Raw genomic sequence first — 21,618 nt, 5'->3', positions numbered from 1 at the left:
AGAGCTGAAGTGGTGGATCATGCGGGTCACTGCATCAGCCTCCTCGCTGGCCTGTAGAGCATTCACTGTGGCTGCCCTTTTGACCTCAGGGTCATCTGCTGGAAGTTGATGAACATCCCCAGGATTGACAGGCCACTCGTTCACAGGTTGAAGGAGAAAACTCGGCCCCGACACCCATGTTGCATTCTTGAGAAATGCATCCACTTTCACACCCCTGGAGGCGACATCAGCTGGATTACTTGCAGTTTCAACATACCTCCACTGAGAGGGTTGTGAAGCCTTGTGAATCTCTGTGACTCGGTTGGCAACAAAGACTCTGAACCTGGAAGTCTCATTCCTGATGTATTTGAGCACCGAAGTACTGTCAGTCCAAAACACAGAGTCCTGAAGATCCATGTGCAGCTCTTTCCTCCACAAAACATCAATGCGACTGGCCATGGTGGCAGCAATGAGCTCCATTCGGGGGATGGTCACAGGTTTCAGTGGCGCCACCCTAGCCTTGCCCATGACAAAAGCACTGTGTACTTGTGAGTGTGCATTTCGTGACAGCAGGTAAGTCACTGCTCCATACCCATCTTCACTTGCATCACAGAAATGATGTAATTGTGCTGTAGTCACCTCGCCAAAGTCCAGAGGTTTCAGACATCTCATGATGTTATATTTCTCCAAATGGAAAAGTTCACTCAGCCAACTTGTCCATTCCTGAGCCACGTTGTGGGGTATGGCATCATCCCAGCCAAGTGCTCTCCTACACAGATCCCTTAAGATCTTCTTTGCAGACAAGACAACAGGACTCAAGATACCAAGAGGATCATAGATGGAGCCGACTGTAGAGAGGATTCCTCTCCTGGTGAGTGGTCTGTCCTTAACAACAATCTTGAACTTGAAGGTATCGGACTGGATACACCACTCCACACCAAGCACTCTCTCCACAGGTGGCAAATCCTGGTCCATGTTCAACCTTTTCATGTCTTTAGCTCTGTGCTCTTCAGGTATTGCAGCTAGAACACCCCGTCTGTTGCTTATCCACTTTGTGAGTTGGAATCCACCTTTAGCACAGATCGCAACGAGCTCATGATAAAGAGACACAGCTTTCTCCTCTGAAGCCGCAGACACAAGACAGTCATCCACATAAAAGCAATGTAGAACCTTATCCACTGCTTCCTGGCTGAACTGTCCTTTGTTGTCCTCTGCACATTTCCTGAGAGCAAAATTGGCACAGCTGGGAGAGGACGTTGCCCCAAAGAGATGCACCTTCATCCTGAAGTCCACAAGGTCTTGACTTAAATCTCCAGCAGGCCACCAGAGGAACCTCAATAAATCAGCATCCTCTGGTGGTACTCTGACCTGGTGAAACATTGATTCCACATCCGCCATGATCACAACTGATTCTTTCCTGAATCTGCTCACCACTCCAATCAGCGAACTGGTAAGATCTGGACCCTGTAAGAGATGAGCATTAAGTGATGTTCCTTGGAAACTTGCCCCACAGTCAAAAACAACCCTGATCTTCTTTTTTGTAGGATGGTAAACACCTTGGTGCGGGATGTACCAGACCCTGCCATCACTACGTTCCAAATCCACTTCAGGCACCCTTTCAGCGTAGCCTTTGGCAACAAGATCATTCATGAAGGCCGTATAGTCAGCATGAAATGAGGAATCCTTCTGAAGCCTCCTTTTCAGGTGCAAGGCACGCTGCTCAACGATTTTTCTATTATTTGGCATGCTAATGTCCTTTTCCCTCAATGGCAAATTGATCTGATAATGGCCATTGACCTGCTTTGCTGAACTTGTGACCAGCTCCATGAATTTCCGATCCTCCCTTGACATGCCAGGCTGTTCGTCCATGCTGCATTCGGGGAAGTCTGCCTTAAACTGCTGTTGCCAAAGTTGGTCCAAATCCACAACTGACACTCTGTTCACTGTTAACTTGGGCTGCTCACCATCCACAGCATCACCACTGTCTCCTTTCAGTGGCCCATTCACAGTCCAGCCCAGCATTGTCCTGATTGCATAGGGTCCATTTCCAACACTGCGAATGACTTGCAAGGGTTCCAAGGCTTTAGGAACATTTGTCCCAATCAACAGTTCAATCTCTGCATCAATCTCAGGCAAATGAACATGCTTTAAATGAGGCCATTTCTGAATATCACTCTGTTTTGGAATATTTCCCTTGTGGACAGGCATGTATGCTTGTGTGTAAGCCTTGGGCAACTCACAGAAATGCTCCTCAGTCAAACTAGCCACTTCCAGTCCTGGCACAACATGGCTACTCACAATTTTCTCCTGGCCCATCGTCCGTAGCAAAATATGGACTTTCTTTCCTACAAGATCAAGCTTCTCCATTAAGGCCTCTGTACAGAACACTGCAGAGCTTCCTGGGTCCAAGAAAGCATAGGTGGTGACAATCTTACTACCCTTCTTCGACTTCACTTGTACTGGAACTATGGGAAGTTTGCAGTCATTATCACCAGCCCCTGTAAGCCCACTGGACATCAGAGCGCTGTCCACTGACGACTCTGATTTCCTCTCAGCTTGGTCAGAATCTTTGTCCTTTTCTCTTTGAGGAATGTGAAGTACAGTTGGATGCTTCAGACCACATTCTGCACAGGTAATCCGTTTTCTGCAAACTTTGCTGATATGTCCACTACACAAACAGCCAAAACAGACACCATTTTCTCTTAAGAAGCCTATCTTCTCTTTGTGTGCCTTCTTTCCCAACTGTGGACACAAATCTAATGTATGTCCTCCTCCACAGCAGATGCATGTCCTCCTTGCCGACTCGACACGCTCCTTTCCTTTAGCTCCAGGCTGAGTTCTGTTTATCACAGGGGCTACAGTGGTAGCATAGCTGGTTCCCTTAATTCCAGAATGAGGTTGTTGATTAGGCTTATTCATGCCTCTATTAGTTGTCAGTGATGGGGCGTCCTGTATGTTTCCAAACACTGGGTCAGTTAGAATCCGCACTTGTCTCTCAATGAAGTTTGCAATGTCAATGAATGTAGCTCTCTGGCCTCGCCTTTCCTGCAGTTCACAGGCTGTAGACCTCCACTTGTCCCGAAATTTGTAGGGCAACTTTCTTATGATGGTTAACATGTTAGCCGGCATGTCCAGTTCATGCAGGTATTGCACCTCTTCCATGATGTTACAGCAACCTCTGAGAAAAAGGCTGTAATCTTGCAGAGCTTTTACATCCTCATTTTTGATTGATGGCCATGAAAGAGCTCTTTCCATGTATGCGGATGCAATCTTCTGCTCATTTCCGAACTGCTCCTTTAACAAAGCTTTTGCCTTAGCATATCCTCTCTCAGACTCCATGTGCTGGCAGCTTCTTATCAGTTCTTTGGGATGACCTTTTGTGTGCTGTTCCAAAAAATACAGTCTGTCACTGTGATTCGCTGTGTTCCTCTCCACACTGTTTTCGAAAGCTTTCACAAATGTATGATATTTTAATGGATCGCCATCAAACACTGGTATCTCCCTCTTAGGTAACGAAGAAAGGCATTGCTGCTGTACCAACAGTGCTGTGATCTCATTTTGTTTCCTCATAATGCCAAACATATTGTTTTGATCTTCATTTGGAACAATATTTACCTCGAAGGCATTTCCATCTTGCATTTGTGTTCTTTCTTGAGAACTGTGATTCACTGCATGCAGCTTGGGTTCATAGGTGCTAAGTGACATAAGTTCAGGATAAATTAACTGAGATGGATTTTTCTCCTTAGGTCTTGTTCCTGCCTCTTGATGAATATATTTGATTTCCTGTTGTGACATTTGGGGTACAAATGTCTTTGCTTTAGCACTGAGGGTCTGTGCTTTCCCTTGTCCCTTTTCCAAATAGGAGTTCATTCCATCTGAGCGCTTAGTTACAGAGGTTTTCCCACTTAGGATGCTCCGAGACTTGAGCACATTCAGTTTAGCCATGTTTGCTGGAATTTCCTCATCCAGTTTAAGCTGCTCCTTCCTTTTACGTAGCCGTTCCTCCTCTTCTTCCAGTTCATGTTTGTCTTTTAATAATTTTTGCCTCATCTTTAAAGCTGCCAAGTCAGCCTCTGCTCTGAGACGTGCAGAAGAAACACTGGAAGCAACAGACTTTCTTCCTGCAGCAGAGTTTTGTGATTTGGAACCTCCGCTTCCCACATTTGACACAGTCGCTTGGTTTTACATTGTCTTGCATGTCATCTGTATTGATTATGGAAGCAGCTGATAGCTGAGGTTCATCAGCTGTTGGAGAGGATATTTGTTCATTCATTTCACCAGAATCAGCTTGAGCATGAAAGACGTGGATTAATTCCTCTGGTTCATTCAACCATTGTTCAACATCCCTTTTAAATGTATTGCTGTAGCCCATAATGCTAGAAAACCATTCATTGTGTCTTTTCTGTTCTTCCTCAGGGAGTAAAGGAATCAACATGTTATGTGACATGGTGGCATTTTCACAATATTCAGTTAAACTCTCCAAAAAAGATTGTACCTGTGAGACATTTTCCTTGTTTCTCATGAATGATTTCATTTGTGGTATGAGCCCTTTAACTTTATTCACACTCATTTTCCTTTCCCGTTGAAGCTTTTCAATTTTATTCTCCATAGCCTTTGCAGTGAGCTTTGATTGCCTTTTTCCACTCTCCATTTCAGCACTTGAAACAACAGCATTTATTTAACTCATTTTCCTCTTTTATTTCCTTTTTCCAGTTCCTTTTCAATACATTTGTGCATCCAAACACTTCCACAGACCGAAAGGAAATTCCTCCAGAAAACGTCACACACATCAGCAGCGCAGCGGCAATTTCAAAGAGACAAAGCTTAGATTCCTCATCTGACAGCAAGGAGAATTTACAGCACCGGATCCACACAATCAATGCCAGCAATCGGGATGACCACTCTCCCAACCGGTTCAATCAAACAATTGTCCCCAATGGACTCAGAGCAGAGAATATGCAAGCCGCATTCCTTCCATTATTACACAGCTTAATGCGCATATACACCGGTAAGCATACCTGGCTTTTGAGTGCTTCTCCCGATGTTGTAATAATTGAGAGCCGGTGCCTTCCTCCGTCATTTATCTCCGATGATCCGTTCTCCCATTTGATCCTTGAATCCCCTGCGCTGTCCGGTGTTGTTTTCCTTAATGCCTTTTTTTGTTGACAAAAATATAGCGACTATTATAATAAACAAAGAAGTCGCTGAGAGGCTGAGCTTAGGGTGTTTGCTGATTGTCCGACACGCTGTACAAACAAAATATTCGCTGAGATCAAAAAATACGTTTAACGAGTTTTATTAAAGAATTAGAACAACTTATTGTAACGTGCTCAAAGTATAAAAAAAACAATCACAGCGATCAAAAGCAAAAACAGCGGTCAACAAAAAATACGGCCTCTCCCGTCACTCACCCTCTTTCTTTGTTATATCTCCCGCCGTGCCAGTGCCCAGGTGATTATATTAACTAGGAGGTTACCACCCATATCCCTGTGACCCAGTTGCTGTGATATTAACCAACAAAAAATAACAAAATATAATAACCAAAATAACCCAAATTTAAACCACAAAATTACAGTTCACCATACGTTACTTCATGGCTCCTACAGCAAAAACACAACATGAAGATGATCATCCTTTTTACCTGCTATTTAGTGTCACAGACGAAATGTTTTCTACAGATCTCGTCTGTCTACAGAGCATTATCTCCTACGCAGTTAAAGTTCTGTTACACTGAAAATCGTTCCATGTGAATTGTCAGTTTTCACGCCTTGGCTCAAGATTTTTGCATAACTTCCATCTGTTTGTATTCAGAACACACGACTTCATGTGTCGGGGTCTTTCCATATCAAATCAAGCAGTTCAGAAAAACATTTCCCACCTGACCGCCTCAGAATCAGCTGATTTTTGTCCTACAATATCTTTTGTATATTCAGTGAAGTCATGCAAAATCTGACATTCATGTTACTATTTTCTGAGTTTCAGCTCCTCAGAGTTCATAGATAGATAGATGGATTTACTTTATTGATCCCAAACTGGGAAATTCTTATGTTACAGCAGCAATGGAAACATAAAATAAAATTAAATAGAATACATGCAAAAATATATACAATAAAGACTATATACAGTAAAAAAAACAAAAAAAACAAAAAAAAAACATCTAACAATATGAAACGTACAGATGGTAAATATGAAATGGTAAATATGAAATATACAGATGGTATATGACATACATACAGGTAGCTCCAAATTTCATGCTTTTTTTTAATGCACAATGATGTTTTTTTTTGTTTTTGTTTTTTTTTGTTATTTATTTATTTTTATTTTTTTTTAGCATTTTTGAGCCTCATAACTCCATTCCTAACAGCCTCATGAAAGTTTCAGGGCTGAAAAACAAACTTGAGCTCTGTTCAAAACTGCAGCCGACTCAGTTTCACATCCATCGTCAGAGTCACAGTCCTGAACCAAAATCTGTTTTTTCTTCACGGCCTGAACATGAGGCTGGTCTGAAACTGGGAGCTTTCACCTGCCAGAACCTGTTTGAACAGCCTCCTGTCCCACACGCTGATATGACCCCTGAGAGTTTTCCCAAAATGCACTTTTCCCAGTTTTCTCTGATGAATTACCAGAAAACATGTGACACCTCCAGGACACCAGCGCTGGTTTCTGTCCCTCTGAGTCTCAGACATGAAGCTGCTCCAGTTCTGCTGCTCAAACTTTCATTTTCCCCAAGAGATTGATGCTCAAAGTCCGTGACAGAAAAAAATCCTGTTGAAGAAAAACCAGTTTCCATGGAAAGACCCACCTGCGACTACTCATGTTTGTTTCTGAGGAGAAATCTCCTGTGTTTTTTATGTTTACTGTTGAAAATACATGCAGCATTCACCTAGAGGCTGCTCGTATTGGTCACAGCTCACAGCCCAGTCTGCAAAATCAATTTAATAATTTCCAGGTCTGAAAATGGCATAAGAATGGCTGTTTAACAACGGTTAATGTTATAAATATTATATTACTTACCTTATGCGGTTGTGGACCCGCTGTCACTCCACAGGAAATGAACAGAGTCAGGAAATGCTAAGGGTTTTTGAGTGGAAGCTCCGCAGGAAGCCCGAGCGTTGAACCTGCACTCGTTCATCAGTGCGGTGTGAGGTTGGCTGTCGTGTGTCTGATCGGGGTTTCCCTCTCTGTTCCCGCTCTGCTCAGGGTCGGCGCCGACATCACGCTGCTCAGAGAGAGAGAGGTCGACTACGACTCGGACAGAAACTGCCGCAAAATCGCAGAGGTCCTCGTCCGGAAAGTTCCAGACGACCAGCAGGTGAGGAGGTGAAGGTGGAGGCCCGACTAAAGACGTGATGAGAAAGATCTTTACTTTACACCGTAAAAAAAACCAAAAAAAAAACATAATATCACCACAGGGTTGACGTGTCCTGTGGACTGGCTCTCCACCACCACCTTTTGGGCGTTTTTAATTTTGAATTGGAATAAGTGAATAATTGAATTGTGGCATGTGGATGAAGAGGAAACGAAACAGATTTTGTGAATGGATGATAATGTAGGAAGTGGCCTTGTGTGTTTTGGATGTTTTTGTGAATATCGGCCAAAGCGTTTGGTTGTTGCTGCTTGAAAAAGCAAGAAGAACAGCGAGATTTCATCTGTTAACCCTATGAAGCCATTCGTATCATATATGATACACATTTTCAATTCCATTTTTTCGTTTTCAGTTTAATCAATACTTGACTAAAATACTGTTGTATACCTTTGAACACTTCCCCTGTTCACCCTGGACCATACCATTGGCACTTCAAGTACATATCATACACCAGAAAGGTCGTGCAATAACATATTTTTTTATTTATTTTTTTTTTATATATATATTTTGTTATGGGACTAAATTTCAATTTCAAAAAATTGGAATTTTCTGCCAATTCTTTCATAGTTCAGGCTTTATGGGGTTAATAATTATTATTTCACCAGTGGAGAGTCTGCTCCATTTTCACCTGAAAGCTGCAGATGGAAACTCTGAAAAAGGACGATTAGCCTTTGAACTTTGTGACCGCTGCCTCGTCTCGGTGATTGACTTTAGCTTTGAGAAAGTTTGCTGATAATTTGCCCAGAAACCTGAGTGGAAATGCAGCCGCTGCAGCTCAGGTTCAGCCATGTCAGGAAGTCATTTGAGGAAATCGTCGGCTGAAGTGGAAGCAGACGAGGCCGACAGAAAGTTCAATTAAAACAAATCCTAACTGACTGCACACACATATATATTTTGGGATTGCCCAAAGCTCCTGGATTTCTGCATGAATATTCAAAAGGAGATTAACCAGATTTTGGGTATTAACTTCACTTTAGATCCAGCACTTTTCATACGGGCGATTTATTAATAATTCTGCTTTGAATAGCGAAAGAAAATGGCAACAGCTTCCTGACTGAAGCCACAGCCTCCCAGCACAACACAACTGGAGAGACGAGGTTAAAAAAACATATAGGCTAAATCTTTATCATGGAGAAAATCACAGTGAGATTACAGCTGAAAACAGATGACGGTCACCTTTAATCCAAGCAAGGCCAGAACTTTAGTCGCCTCCTATTTCCTGTTCCTCTTGTTATTTATTTCCCTTTATTTGTTTTTATTTGTATTTCTGTTCCTAGAGCACTTGTGCTTTGTTTTTCTCCTCATTTAGTTATTTCTCACATATAAACTAAATAAAATAAGTGTGGCTGACACTGCAGTTATTGCAGTGTTGAATCATATAATGGGATATAATCGGATTATAACCGAGGAGGAATTACCTCATTTACAACAGATATGAAAAGATTATAAGTCAAAACAAGTGTAACTGTTTATACATCTCCAAGTTGTATGTTTTTTTAGTCCAGTCATTTTAGGCCAAGACTCAACTGATTCTGTATCCTCAGTTTGTCCTGAGTGAGGGGAAAAAAAGTCCCAAGGAATCCCATTGGTGGAAAGTTTTGAAAATCACCTTTATATGACCATGTAATACCAAAAAAAAAACAACAACTTTTTAACACACAGGGGAAAGGGGTTCAAAATTTTACTTTCAGATATCACTATAAAAAATCACAAGTTGATTACACACACAAAGACAAGAAAAAAAGTCAATTACAAGTTCTTTGAATTATTCTGTTTACACATGCATATCACACATTATCTGATTTGATATGCGCTAATTGGAGTAAATGCCAGAACAGATATTTAAACAGTGAATTAAAAGGTCACTATGTATATATGTGTATATGTATTTTTGTATGTATATATACACACACATATATTGTCCAGCTGAGCCGGCTGTCTGAGGCGTAAACTAAGTTTGTGTGCCGTCTGACCCGGGCAGTTCCTGGACCTGCGCGTGGCCGTCCTGGGTAACGTGGACTCGGGGAAGTCAACGCTGCTGGGCGTCCTGACGCAGGGCGAGCTGGACAACGGGCGCGGCCGAGCCCGCCTCAACCTGTTCAGGCACCTGCACGAGATCCAGACGGGCCGCACGTCCAGCATCAGCTTCGAGATCCTGGGCTTCAACAGCAAAGGAGAGGTGATCACATGACGCCTCCTCACTCTCACTTTCACTCAGTTTGGAGCTGGAGTCAGTCGACGCGTCTGAGTTTTACATCGAGAGCCGGGTAGCGGTGTGAATCTCAGGGTTAACAGATTCAGCTTGATTTAATTTAGATTTAAGAACAATTTTTACTCTCAAGTCTGAAAACCACGATTTAAGTCAGACAGTTTCCATTAAACACTTGTAGCCCAAATTTTGTTTCCATTAAACAAAAAAAAAACTGCTTGCAATAACGTACAGCTATGATTTTTCTTCTGAAATGTGAAAAATATCAGACAAGATCACTTCTCATGCATCTCATAGTTTTCCACATTAGACCCCACTTTTTTGAATCATGAATAATTTGATGCAGAGGATGTACAAATGTTCAAATCTTGCCGCACACCAACAAAACTCGAAATAAACTTTTTGTTTTAACGTGCTTTGTGAGTAAAGGACAATACGGCAAACAGCGCATTCAAAACAATCTGAACATTTCTGAATTTCCTGCACTGACAAACGCCCGTCAGTATCTGTGCAGGAGACGTCAGTTTTTGTCCTTTCAAAGGACAAACCCAGCCCGTCGGGACTCGGCTGGGTTCGGACAAAAATTTAGAAATTAGGTTTGGGTCGGTCATGTCGGTGTTATTTTAGTGAAAAATGATTGACCTGCTGTCTGTTCTGGGCCATTTCCTGTACAGTACAGAGTTTACGTGATGACACTGAAGGCAACACATCGGGTATCTCAGGCGGTAAATGTAACCTAGCGATGGAGGATAAGCAAAATCTCGGGTCGGGTTTTAAAAATATCGAGAAATATCGAGAAAAATATACACAGCCTGATCCACAATCTGCTCACCTCAAACAGTTTGAGTGTCTGAGCTGCTCTGGATCTTTTATCGCAGTTTTGCTCGCAGCTTTTTCCCCCCCGCGATGTTTGAACCCGCAGCAGGTCTCCTTTATTCTCCACTTTTTGAATTTTCACCGTTCACTTTGCTCAGCTCCACTCTTCGATCAGACCCGCCCCTCCCCCCTTCCTATATGCACTATGATACATGTGCAGACCTTTTTAATTGTGCTTAAATCTTTAATGCGCTAAAGGTCTTTAATGTTTTAATGCAGCTCGGGGCCTTTTATCCTCTCAGGCGCAGCGGTGGAGGAGAGACTTGCAGCTTCAGCACAAATACAAACATAACAAAGGAGGCTGGTAAAAACACAGCAGCGTTATGAATTGACCGGGACGCAGACAGCGCCGTAAGAAATTAAACTGCACGGTTATTGCTCCAGGTGGCCTCTCTGGACTGAAATTGTTTGTTAAGCAGAATCTCGGCTCCAGGGACCGCGGGGTTCTTACAGCAGTGAGCAGGACGAGAGTCAGCTCTGTACAGAGGGCGTTTCAGCTCCATTTAAACACTTTATACCCTTCTCACAGTCCTTGGTCCAAAAAAAAAAAAAAAAAAATTGGACTGGCTAGCCTGGTCTGCCCCCGCTGAGGTTCCCACTGATGTTTAAAGGAACAGTCCAACGTTTAAGGCAAATCCCCGTTCCCCTGTCTTTCAAATCCACATGATCCACTGTGTAAATCAGATGCTTCAGAGCTGTTGTAAGGTTTATTTTTTCACTTTGATGGAGGCAGGCTAATGACTCCCATACACTTCAAGTCTTTATGCTAAGCTAACATGAAATGATAGATAGATAGATAGATAGATAGATAGATAGATAGATAGATAGATAGATAGGTATACTTTATTGATCCCAGACTGGGAAATTCACACGTTACAGCAGCATCATCAATAAAAACAAAAAATTAAAAATTAAAATTAAAAGTATATACAATAGAGACTAAAAATGCGAAATATATACACTAAAGACAATAAGGGCTAAGTACAATAAAGTAGCCTGAAAATATGAGATGTTTTGTTTAAGTGTTGAAATGTAAGAAATGTAAGATATACTGATGAAAATAATAAATATGAAAAATGAAATATGAAAAATACAGATAGTATAATAAATATGGAAAATGAAAAATACAGATAAATACAGAATGCTACCCACAGGAACTGAACCAGTGGACGTCCAGGGGTAAAAATGGTGTCCAACATCTGGTCTCAGTCTGGGCAAGTCGGAAAAAGGGGATTTTTCCCAAAACACTGGAATATTCTTTGTAGTGACTTTCAGTTAAACAAGCTACTAAAATAAGTCACTGAGGGGTGAACGGGCGAACGTGTTGTGACGCGTGACATGTGGGCTAAAAATAAACCAAAGTCCATTGTATATCTGCGATCAATTTATTCCATATTCTGTTCAAACAGTAAAGTTTCCATTTATAAACAAAAAGACTTTGACGCTGCCCACAGATACGGTCAAAAAACGGTTTGCTTCCCGTCGCACACACCTGCCTGTCGTCATCATCAGCTATACAAGAAGTGCATGCACACATACACACAGCAAGCAAAACAAGAAAAACAAGAAACTACATTTTGGCTCCAACACATTCTTTTAAAATCATTCAAAGTTTATTCGGATTGGCCCTATTTGTGTGGCAGTAAGTTAAAGCGGGTGTAGCCGTCTGTCTAACTGCAGCGTGGTGATTGGCTGTCCAGGTCGTGAACTACAGCGAGTCTCGGACGGCCGAGGAAATCTGCGAGAGCTCCTCCAAGATGATCACCTTCATCGACCTGGCCGGCCACCACAAATACCTGAAGACGACCATCTTCGGCCTCACCAGCTACTGCCCGGACTTCGCCATGCTGGTGGTGAGCGCCAACACGGGCATAGGTGAGCCACAGGCCGCCCTCCTGCACTCCGGCAGTGAGGAAGTGTTTACTGTGAGAGTCCTTTAGCTGCTTTGAGGCTGATTCAGGAGCGCTGCCGTCTTTGTTTATCTTTATCTTTATCTTTATTTGGATCTCCATTAGCTTTGGCTAAGGCCATCGCTATTCTAGTCCACACCCAACACAATTATCTTTACATTACAGTATATTACAAAAAACACACCACACAACAAGACAACACAAACAACCACCAAAAAAACCAACTCACAACAATCTGCAAAATAAAGACATAAACATATATACAGTACGGGACCTAGTTCACGTTAACTGTACCTCCGACATGTAGCTATCAACCTAATTCATAAATGGTCAGATGGTCAGGTATATATCAACATACGTTAGACGTAATTCCAGTATATTGCATTTACAATAACAACATTTGGATTTCATAAAGCTCATCAAACTGACAGTAATTACTTAAACCCAGTAGCCACTCACTGCAAAAACTCAAAATCTTACCAAGATTATTTGTCTTATTTCAAGTAAAAATGTCTTATTTCTAGTCAAAATATCTCATTACACTTAAAATAAGACATGATCACCTCAGAAGTAAATTGTTTTTAGACAGTTGTCTCTTGTTTCAAGTGAAAATTTGCTTGAAACAAGTGAAAATTTGCTTGATTCATTGGCAAAATTTGTTTCTTGTTTCTAGCTAATTTTCACTTATTTCAAGTGAATTTTCGCTTTTTCTACTGGCAAATTTTGCCAATGAAACAAGCAAAATTTGCTTGTCTAAAACATTGTCATTGAAAATTGTCTAAAAACAATTTACCTCTGAGGTGATCATGTCTTATTTTAAGTGTAATGAGATATTTTGACTAGAAATAAGACGTTTTTGACTTGAAATAACACAAATAATCTTGGTAAGATTTTGCGTTTTTGCAGTGCAACTAAACATCAGCAGACCCCGAGAACTGTTTTGCTAATAAATACTCTTTCAATAATTCTTTAAATCTATATTTGTTTTTTGCTTGAATGATACGTCACGGCAGAGCATTCCATATCACCATGGCTCTAAACATTACCGTACTTTTCATCTTGTTTGTTTTCTGTTCCTTCAGATTTGTTAAGCAATTTAGCAAAACTGGGGCGAATGGAGTTGGGAATCTGCACTGATATGAACAGGGATGTGACGGCTGTGCTAAAGCGAATTAAAGCGAATGCCATGACGGCTCCCCAGCAGAACTCACCCTCTGACTTTTTTAGGAAACAGTCGCTGCTTCAGTACTGCGGTGTATTAGTGCCACTGTTGGGAGTAAAAAGGCAAAAACAGAGACGAGGGAGGGGTAGGTAATAATCCTGGAAAAAAGTTTTAAAGTTATGGGATAAAACTCGCAAATTCTGAGATTATAAAGTCAGAAATTTATGTGAAAAAAATACAGAATTCTGATATTAAAGTTGTAAATTTATTGTAAAAAAAACAAACTCTGAGCTGATTTGTGATTTTTTTATTCTTTGGAAAACAGGGACAAGGTACAGAGGACATTAACCCAAAAGGGAGAGATGCACTGTACAAGGCTATAGCCCTAAAACTAATTTCCACCCTCAGTCCCTGGACAAACAAATACACAATCATTAAAATATTGTAAACTAATAAACCATCGACCATAGTTACTTACAAAGCTAATACAAAGCTTAAACCCTTAAAACCACAATCCCTGGCTCGGGTCATTATTCCAGAGCTCAGAGTCACAAACTGTCTCACAGGGGGAGGAGCATCATTATGGATGATCTTAAACAAGAGACAAACATTTGAGTACATGATCAGATTTTCAAAATTCAGCATATTATACTTATCAAGGATATGACAGTGGTGATAGTATCAGGATTTCTTATCATGGGTTTTGAGGGCGTTTTTGTGTAGCGATTCAAGAGGTCGTGTTGTTTTGCCTGCTTGCGACCAGCTTGACATGCAGTAATAAAGTCATAAAGTTAACGAGTTAAGAGGTTAACGAGCCCCGCCCCCCCGCCCTGCAGCCGGCACCACGCGGGAGCACCTGGGCCTGGCCATGGCTCTGAAGGTGCCCATCTTCATCGTGGTCAGCAAGGTGGACCTGTGCGCCCGCGGCACCGTGGAGCGCACCGTGCGCCAGCTGGAGCGCGTCCTCAAGCAGCCGGGCTGCAACAAGGTGCCGCTGCTGGTGTCGAGCCCCGACGACGCCGTGACCGCCGCCCAGCAGTTCACACAGTCCTCCAGGTACTACACACTACTAATACTGCTGTTAGTACAACTACTAATACTGTCAGTCCTCCAGGTACTACACACTACTAATACTGCTCCAAGTACTACTAATACTGTCAGTCCTCCAGGTACTACACACTACCAATACTGCTCCAAGTACTACTAATACTGTCAGTCCTCCAGGTACTACACACTGCTGATACTGCAGGAGGTACTACTAATACTGTCAGTCCTCCAGGTACTACACACTGCTGATACTGCTGTTAGTACAACTACTAATACTGTCAGTCCTCCAGGTACTGCACACTGCTGCTACTGCTCCAAGTACTACTAATACTGTCAGTCCTCCAGGTACTACACACTGGTGGTACTGCTCCAAGTACTACTAATACTGTCGGTCCTCCAGGTACTACACACTGGTGGTACTGCTCCAAGTACTGCTAATACTGTCGGTCCTCCAGGTACTGCACACTGCTGGTACTGCTCCAAGTACTGCTAATACTGTCAGTCCTCCAGGTACTACACACTGCTGATACTGCTCCAAGTACTACTAATACTGTCAGTCCTCCAGTTTACACAGTCCTCCAGGTTTTACACACTGCTGCTACTGCTCCAAGTACTACTAGTACTGTCAGTCATCCAGGTACTACACACTGCTGGTACTGCTCCAAGTACTACTAGTACTGTCAGTCATCCAGGTACTACACACTGCTGGTACTGCAGGAGGTACTACTAACACTGTCAGTCATCCAGGTACTACACACTGCTGGTACTGCAGGAGGTACTACTAACACTGTCAGTCATCCAGGTACTACACACTGCTGGTACTGCTTGAAGTACTACTAATACTGTCAGTCATCCAGTTCACACAGTCCTCCAGGTACAAAAAATACTACTAATACTGCTGTTAGTACAACTACTACTGCTGTTACTGTTCCAATTAACACAGTCCTTCAGGTACAAAATACTATTGATTTTACCACTACTGTTAGCAGTACTACTACTACTGCCTCTACTGCTACTACTACAATAATTTCTACTACTGAAACCTATTTACACAGCCCCCCCAGGTACAAAATATTACTACTACTATTAGTACTACTACTACTGTTACTGATCCAATTTACACCCTCCTCCGGTTACAAAATACAACTAATACTATTAGTACTGCTAGTACTACTACTGATCCAGCTCACTCAGTCTGCCCAGTACATAATACATAATGATACTACTTTTAGTACCACTACTACTACCACTACTACCATTACTACTACAGCGAGTGCTCCAGGGTACTACCTCGGCTGTTATTGTTGTTACTGCGCCCTCCAGTCCAGCTCCCACGGCCCGTTAGGCAGACAGGGATTCTGCCACTGCTGTTACACCTGTCACAGTCAGGTGTCCACCTGGACCATAACCAACGCCCACCAGTACTACTACCAGTACAGTAGTACTACTACGACTAGTCCAGTTCACTCTGTCATCCAGGTGTGCCAAAGTTATACTCCACTAATTACTACTTTTTGTACACTTCCTAAAAAACATTAAATTCCACTACCATTACTAATTCTAGTGCAAGTATTGTTACTATTACTGCTATAAACACCACTACTACTACTACTACTACTACTACAACTACTACTACTACTGCTCCTGCTGTTACAGTTGTTCAGTCCTTTAGATAGAGTACCACCAACTTCCACCACTATTAATATTTCAAGTAACACAAGTACTACCACTGCTGTTACTGCTCATGTGACAACTAATACTACAAGAAATACTTACTATGACAGAACTCAGTAGCTTTAGAGTTGACAGCACTATTGTGTGTGTGTGTGTGTGTGTGTGTGTGTGTGTGTGTGTGTGTGTGTGTGTGTGTGTGTGTGTGTGTGCAGCATCACGCCCATCTTCACCCTGTCCAGTGTGTCTGGAGAGAGTCTGGAGCTGCTGAAGGTCTTCCTGAACATCCTGCCTCCGCTCAGCAACAGCAAGGAGCAGGAGGAGCTGATGCAGCAGCTCACCGAGTTCCAGGTACACACACACACGCACACACACACACACACACACAGGCTTTCCCCTACCTGCTAACTCACTGAGTGTCTAGTTAATGCTTCAGTGTAATGTGTAGTATTTACTTTTCTGCCACAGTAACACAATAAAAACACTTGATGTGATTTTCAGGTAAGTGCACTCGGAGGTGACGTATTGCAGTACTCTGTGCTGTGTGTAGAGGCCTTCAGGTTCTTTTTTTTTACTTCAGCAAACCCAGCAACCAGGGAAAAGAGTCTGTATGTTTGTTTTCCATCATGTTCCTGTTTGTTTCCAGGTGGATGAGATCTACTCGGTTCCTGACGTCGGCACCGTGGTGGGAGGAACGCTGTACAGGTCAGAGAACCACCACTGACACAGGGTTCCTACACGGGTTTAGAAAGCTTTGAAAAAGTGAAAATCCTGACATCCAGCCCTGAGTGGTTTGTAGGTTTCAAATAGCAAACAGAGCAGTTCATGTTTTCGGTGCAGCAGCAGGTGCCACACGGCGCTGCAGGTTCCCTCGGGGATCCGCTGAGCCACTCGAGCTAAAACAGAGACGACAGGTGGAAACCAGGGTTAACTAACCATGACTAACTGTAAGCTCTGTAGGGGCGAAACAGCTCTGAGAGCGAGACTGAACCCTCGATGCAAACATCCCCGGTCTCGAGTCGCGGTTCTGCGTTTGGCTGTTTTCTCTTTCTGTTGTTAAATTCCAGCTCCACTCATCCCCCTCCTCTTCCTCCACACACCTCTCACAGCTTCATCCGAAACATCACATTCTGCAGATAAACAGAACTGAATTTCAGATCGAGATGTGAGAATATAGAATCATGAAGCGTGTAATTGTGTGAATCAAATTGAAATGTGATTTGAGTGAGTTGTCACACCCCTAACGCTCTGTGTGTCCCGGGACAGCGGGGTGTGCCGGGAGGGCGAGAGGCTGGTGGTCGGTCCCACCGATGAGGGACGCTTCCTGCGCCTGAAGGTGGGCAGCATCCAGAGGAACCGATCGGCCTGCAGGGTGCTGAGGGCCGGACAGGCCGCCACGCTGGCGCTGGGAAACTTTGACCGCTCGCTGCTACGTAAGGTCAGAGGTCACGCAACCCAAACACAAAAACCTAGCAGGGCGGGACGTTCTCACAGCTGAGAGGGAGCGTGGGCCTTCGACCTGCTCCACTTTCTCAAAGTAGAGGGAGAGAGACGACACCAGGACAAATTATCTTAACATTTCATAAAACTCTAAAATCCCACAGGAGCGGCGGTAAACTCTGTTATCATTAGTGTGATTTATTCGGCCTCTGTCTCATTTTTTTTTTTTTTTGTTACTATTCACTTTCTGGAGCGGCAGGAAGGTTCTTGCCACAGGATATGCTTAAGGCGCTTAAACACAGATTGAGCGCAAGGAGTGTGACATCGTTCTTGTTGCTATGTACTTGCAATCTGTGTATGTTGCTGAAAATTAACGAGGCAAAGCTGACGATGCGTCTGCTTGTGCTCGAAGACGAGGACTAATGGCCTGTTTTGTACAAAAATGTAGTTAAACTTCACATAAACTCACCAGGAAAATGTGTCCATCACTCCAGGCACTCCTGATGTTTGGTTTGATGCTGCTAAATGTTCAACTTGGACCTTGAAAATGCAGAGTGTGAAAATTGCAACTGCATTTGACACAACAAAACCTGAAAAACAAGAGAAAAAACTGGAAAAAAAAGGGGCAGCTGTGTTCAAAACCATGCCCTGTGGAATTAAATGCAACTTGGCTGATGGTCCAGGGTTTTAATGTGTCATGGAAAACATAAGAACACACGCTGAGAGAGGCCTATCTTCTTCTTCTTCTTCCTCTTTGTCTTCAAAAAAACATGAACATGTGATCTCAGTAGGTGCTGAAGCTGGAGTCTCCCTGTTTTTTTAGGGCATGGTGATGGTGAGTCCTAAGATGAACCCCACCATCTGCTGCCAGTTCGAAGCGGCCATCGTCCTCCTTTTCCACGCCAAGACCTTCCGGCGGGGGTCGCAGGTCACCGTGCACGTCGGCAACGTCAGGCAGACGGCCACCGTGGAGTGCCTTCATGGGAAGGTCAGTTTGTCTGTCAGATCACATGAAAATATAACGAGTCCTCTGGGAAACAACAGAGAATAACACGGTGCAGAAGGTATTGTAAGACAAATTCAGGAAATACCAAAAACAGCCCTTCTGTTGAGGATGATGCAGGACATAATGAGAGACAGCATCTTCACTGACAGATTTACAACCTCCAACTTTTTCAACAATGGGTTTGAAATATTTTTTCAGCCAAGTTCCCCCTGACCAGTGCAAGTGGTAGAAAAAAAATCCTCTATGCAGACGACACAGCTCCATCCGTGTGAAACTTCAACCTGATAAAAATACTATTCAGTGTTGTAGCTTTGTTTTAGCTCTGTTTTGAATGGTAACTGCACATCACACCATCAGTTTAACATGTCCTGTAGAGGTCCTGTGCTTTGGAATGGATTACCTCCCTCATTAAGATCCAGATCTTCCCACTCACTCTTTAAAAAGCAGCTAAAAAAACATCTTAACCTTTCGTGAATCCTCCATACATTACATATAGTCACTTCCTGCCCTCTCCATTGCCCTACATCTTTATTCTATGCCTTTTCTCCATGATTTCAACCCCTATATATACTTTATTTCCATTGTCTCTACTTGATATTGATTATTATGTACTCTACCTCCATTTTTTGTTCATATAACATTGATTATGTGTATTTTATCTCCTTCTTTTTCAATGTTTATTTGTTAGCCTTATGAATCTGAATTGATTGTAATTATTGAAAGGGGGGTACTCTTGTACAAGCCCATTGGGCTTCGTTCCCTCCTTGCACCATTGAGCTTTAATGTGTGCTAAATAAATAAACCAAACCAAACCTCTTCCCAGTCCAGGTTAGGGTTCGTGGGTTGGGGTTAGGCCGGGTCCGTCTCTAATTTGTGCTGTCCCTGTCCGGCTGCAGGAGGAGCTGCGTACGGGCGAACGGGCCGTCGTCCGCTTCCGCTTCATCAAACACCCAGAGTACCTCCGGCTGGGTGCCAAGCTGCTCTTCAGAGAGGGCGTCACCAAAGGCATCGGCCACGTCACCCGGCTCCTGCCCACCTCGCAGAACCACGACCAGAACCAGAACCACGACCAGAACCTGCAGGACCACTGAGGACGGAGCGGGACGGACCTCGACGCCGCCAGACGCTCCTGTCCGCCTCCGTGAGAACGTCCGTCCAGCGTCTGGACGTCATCAGCACGCCACAGAGCGGGTTCGCCCTCCTTAATCCGCCTTCGTCCGTCCTCTTATCTGCAGCTTCCCTCCTCATTAAAGACTCTCAACTCGCCTGAAAATTAATCTGTCATCTCTCTCCTCGTGGCAAATCCTCAAGTCTTTTTAGCTTTTTTTCTTTTTTGTACAACAAACATTTCGTGTCTTGAGTCGCAGCCAGCTGACCTCTTAGGGAGCCGAGCTTAAGCCCGCACTGATAATCTGATGTTGTGGCACAGATTGCATTAAGAGGCTCCTTTTCATCGGTGCGGCTGTCACGAGAATCCGGCGGGATTACTTCATGGATTTGAGGAATGGTTTTAAAGTGGCAGATTGCTCGCTTCTCAAGTCTTGTGGGTGCAGTGAGCTGATGAGGTCCAGCAGTCACATGGAAAAGATCTAATTGAGGATTTTACCGCTGCGCCCCTCAACGCCCAGACACCTCCACCCACTGAGACCGAACGTCCCATTCTGAGGTGAAGGTTAGATATTTTGCCGTTTCCTGTTGCCGTTTTTTCCCGGTTAGAAATAAGACAGTTTGACAGGCCTGTGTTTTCTTTTTTTCCTCACTGACATGAAGGAAATGTTCAGTTTTACCTGCAGACACCTTGTTGAGAGGACTTTACAATTCCACATCATTTAGCTCAAAGGATCCCAAACTTTCTTCATGTCAGGGACCCAGAACATTCAAACAAAACTGACCATGGCCTCGATATTTTGGAGGATTTTGACTGAGAATGTTTTTTTTTTTGTTTTGTTTTGTTTTTTTTGTCATGGTGGGAAGAAAAAAAGAACGTACAGTCAAACTAGGACCAGCAGAAATTATGATCAGTTTTCATTCTGCTGCTCCGGCTTCAAGGGAAATCTGTTACCGTTACATTAAAGTGTTCTTACTTTTGCTGGGACGTCCTTCAACCCTCTCAAGGACCCTCAGTGGCCCCTGGGACCCCAGTTTGGGAATCACCTGAATGAGCTGACGCATGAACCTGTGACCTTCTGGTTGGTGGATGGTCACTCTGACCGATTCGTAATTTATTTTCAGACTTCACGAATCCATTTAATAAATAAAAGAGGAAGGGGCAAAATGTCGTCACGGCAACATCCCAGATTTAAACTGGTGTGATGCTGAAGTCATAACCCCGTTGTTAACCATGATACCTTTGCTTAGGGCTTGTCCATACAACAATAATTATTGCAATATACCTCTCCTCAAAATACTGAAAAATGTTCTCAGAATTTACAAGAAAAATATCACAAATTTCTGAGAAAAAAAATCTGAAAATTCTGAGATTTTGAAGTCACAAATGTATGAAGAAAACTTAGAAAAATTGTTTTCTTTTACTTTTTTATTTTTTGGTCAAAGAACCAAGCAGAGCCATGTGGTTCCTTGACCAAAATAAAAACAAACAAACAAACAAAAAAAACCCATAAATTTTATAATCTCAGAATTTCAAGTTTTTTTTTCTCATAAATCTGATTTTTTTTTCCAATAGTTACTACTAAAATCTCAGAAAATTATACGTTTTTTCTCATAAATTTACAACTTAAATCTCATCGAATATTCAAGTTTTTTCTTGTAAATTTATGACTTCAATCTTGGAAAGTTTTTTCCTCCCTGGTGCTGTATTTTTTTTCTCCCTAAAACGGCCTGAATACGCTGTGGTATAATTCAGATCTTCGGCTCTGCAGCTCCTCCAGCAGATGGAGAGCCGACACTCGGTTTGCTCTTTGCCCCAAAAACAAAACAAAACAAAAAAATCAA

At 42.9% G+C, this 21,618-nt stretch overlaps 1 protein-coding gene across 1 annotated transcript in view; it reads left to right on the top strand.

Annotated features, from left to right (window-relative positions):
• The window catches only part of gtpbp2b (GTP binding protein 2b), a 28,214-nt gene extending 6,596 nt beyond the window's left edge, over positions 1–21,618 (top strand). Inside the window, exons 4-12 of the mRNA XM_030049045.1 lie at positions 7,180–7,291; positions 9,327–9,524; positions 12,131–12,305; positions 14,339–14,558; positions 16,436–16,571; positions 16,867–16,925; positions 17,487–17,658; positions 18,484–18,648; positions 19,563–21,618. Of these exons, the coding sequence (XP_029904905.1) occupies positions 7,180–7,291; positions 9,327–9,524; positions 12,131–12,305; positions 14,339–14,558; positions 16,436–16,571; positions 16,867–16,925; positions 17,487–17,658; positions 18,484–18,648; positions 19,563–19,757 (1,432 nt within the window). The 3' untranslated portion in view covers positions 19,758–21,618. The remainder of the gene's footprint in view (positions 1–7,179; positions 7,292–9,326; positions 9,525–12,130; positions 12,306–14,338; positions 14,559–16,435; positions 16,572–16,866; positions 16,926–17,486; positions 17,659–18,483; positions 18,649–19,562) is intronic.

The sequence above is a fragment of the Myripristis murdjan genome, chromosome 1, assembly GCF_902150065.1.
Source record: "Myripristis murdjan chromosome 1, fMyrMur1.1, whole genome shotgun sequence".
In the NCBI taxonomy this organism is placed as follows: Eukaryota; Metazoa; Chordata; class Actinopteri; order Holocentriformes; family Holocentridae; genus Myripristis; species Myripristis murdjan.
The sequence above is the reverse complement of the archived record's forward strand: the minus strand, read 5'-3'. Positions and strand labels throughout refer to the sequence as shown.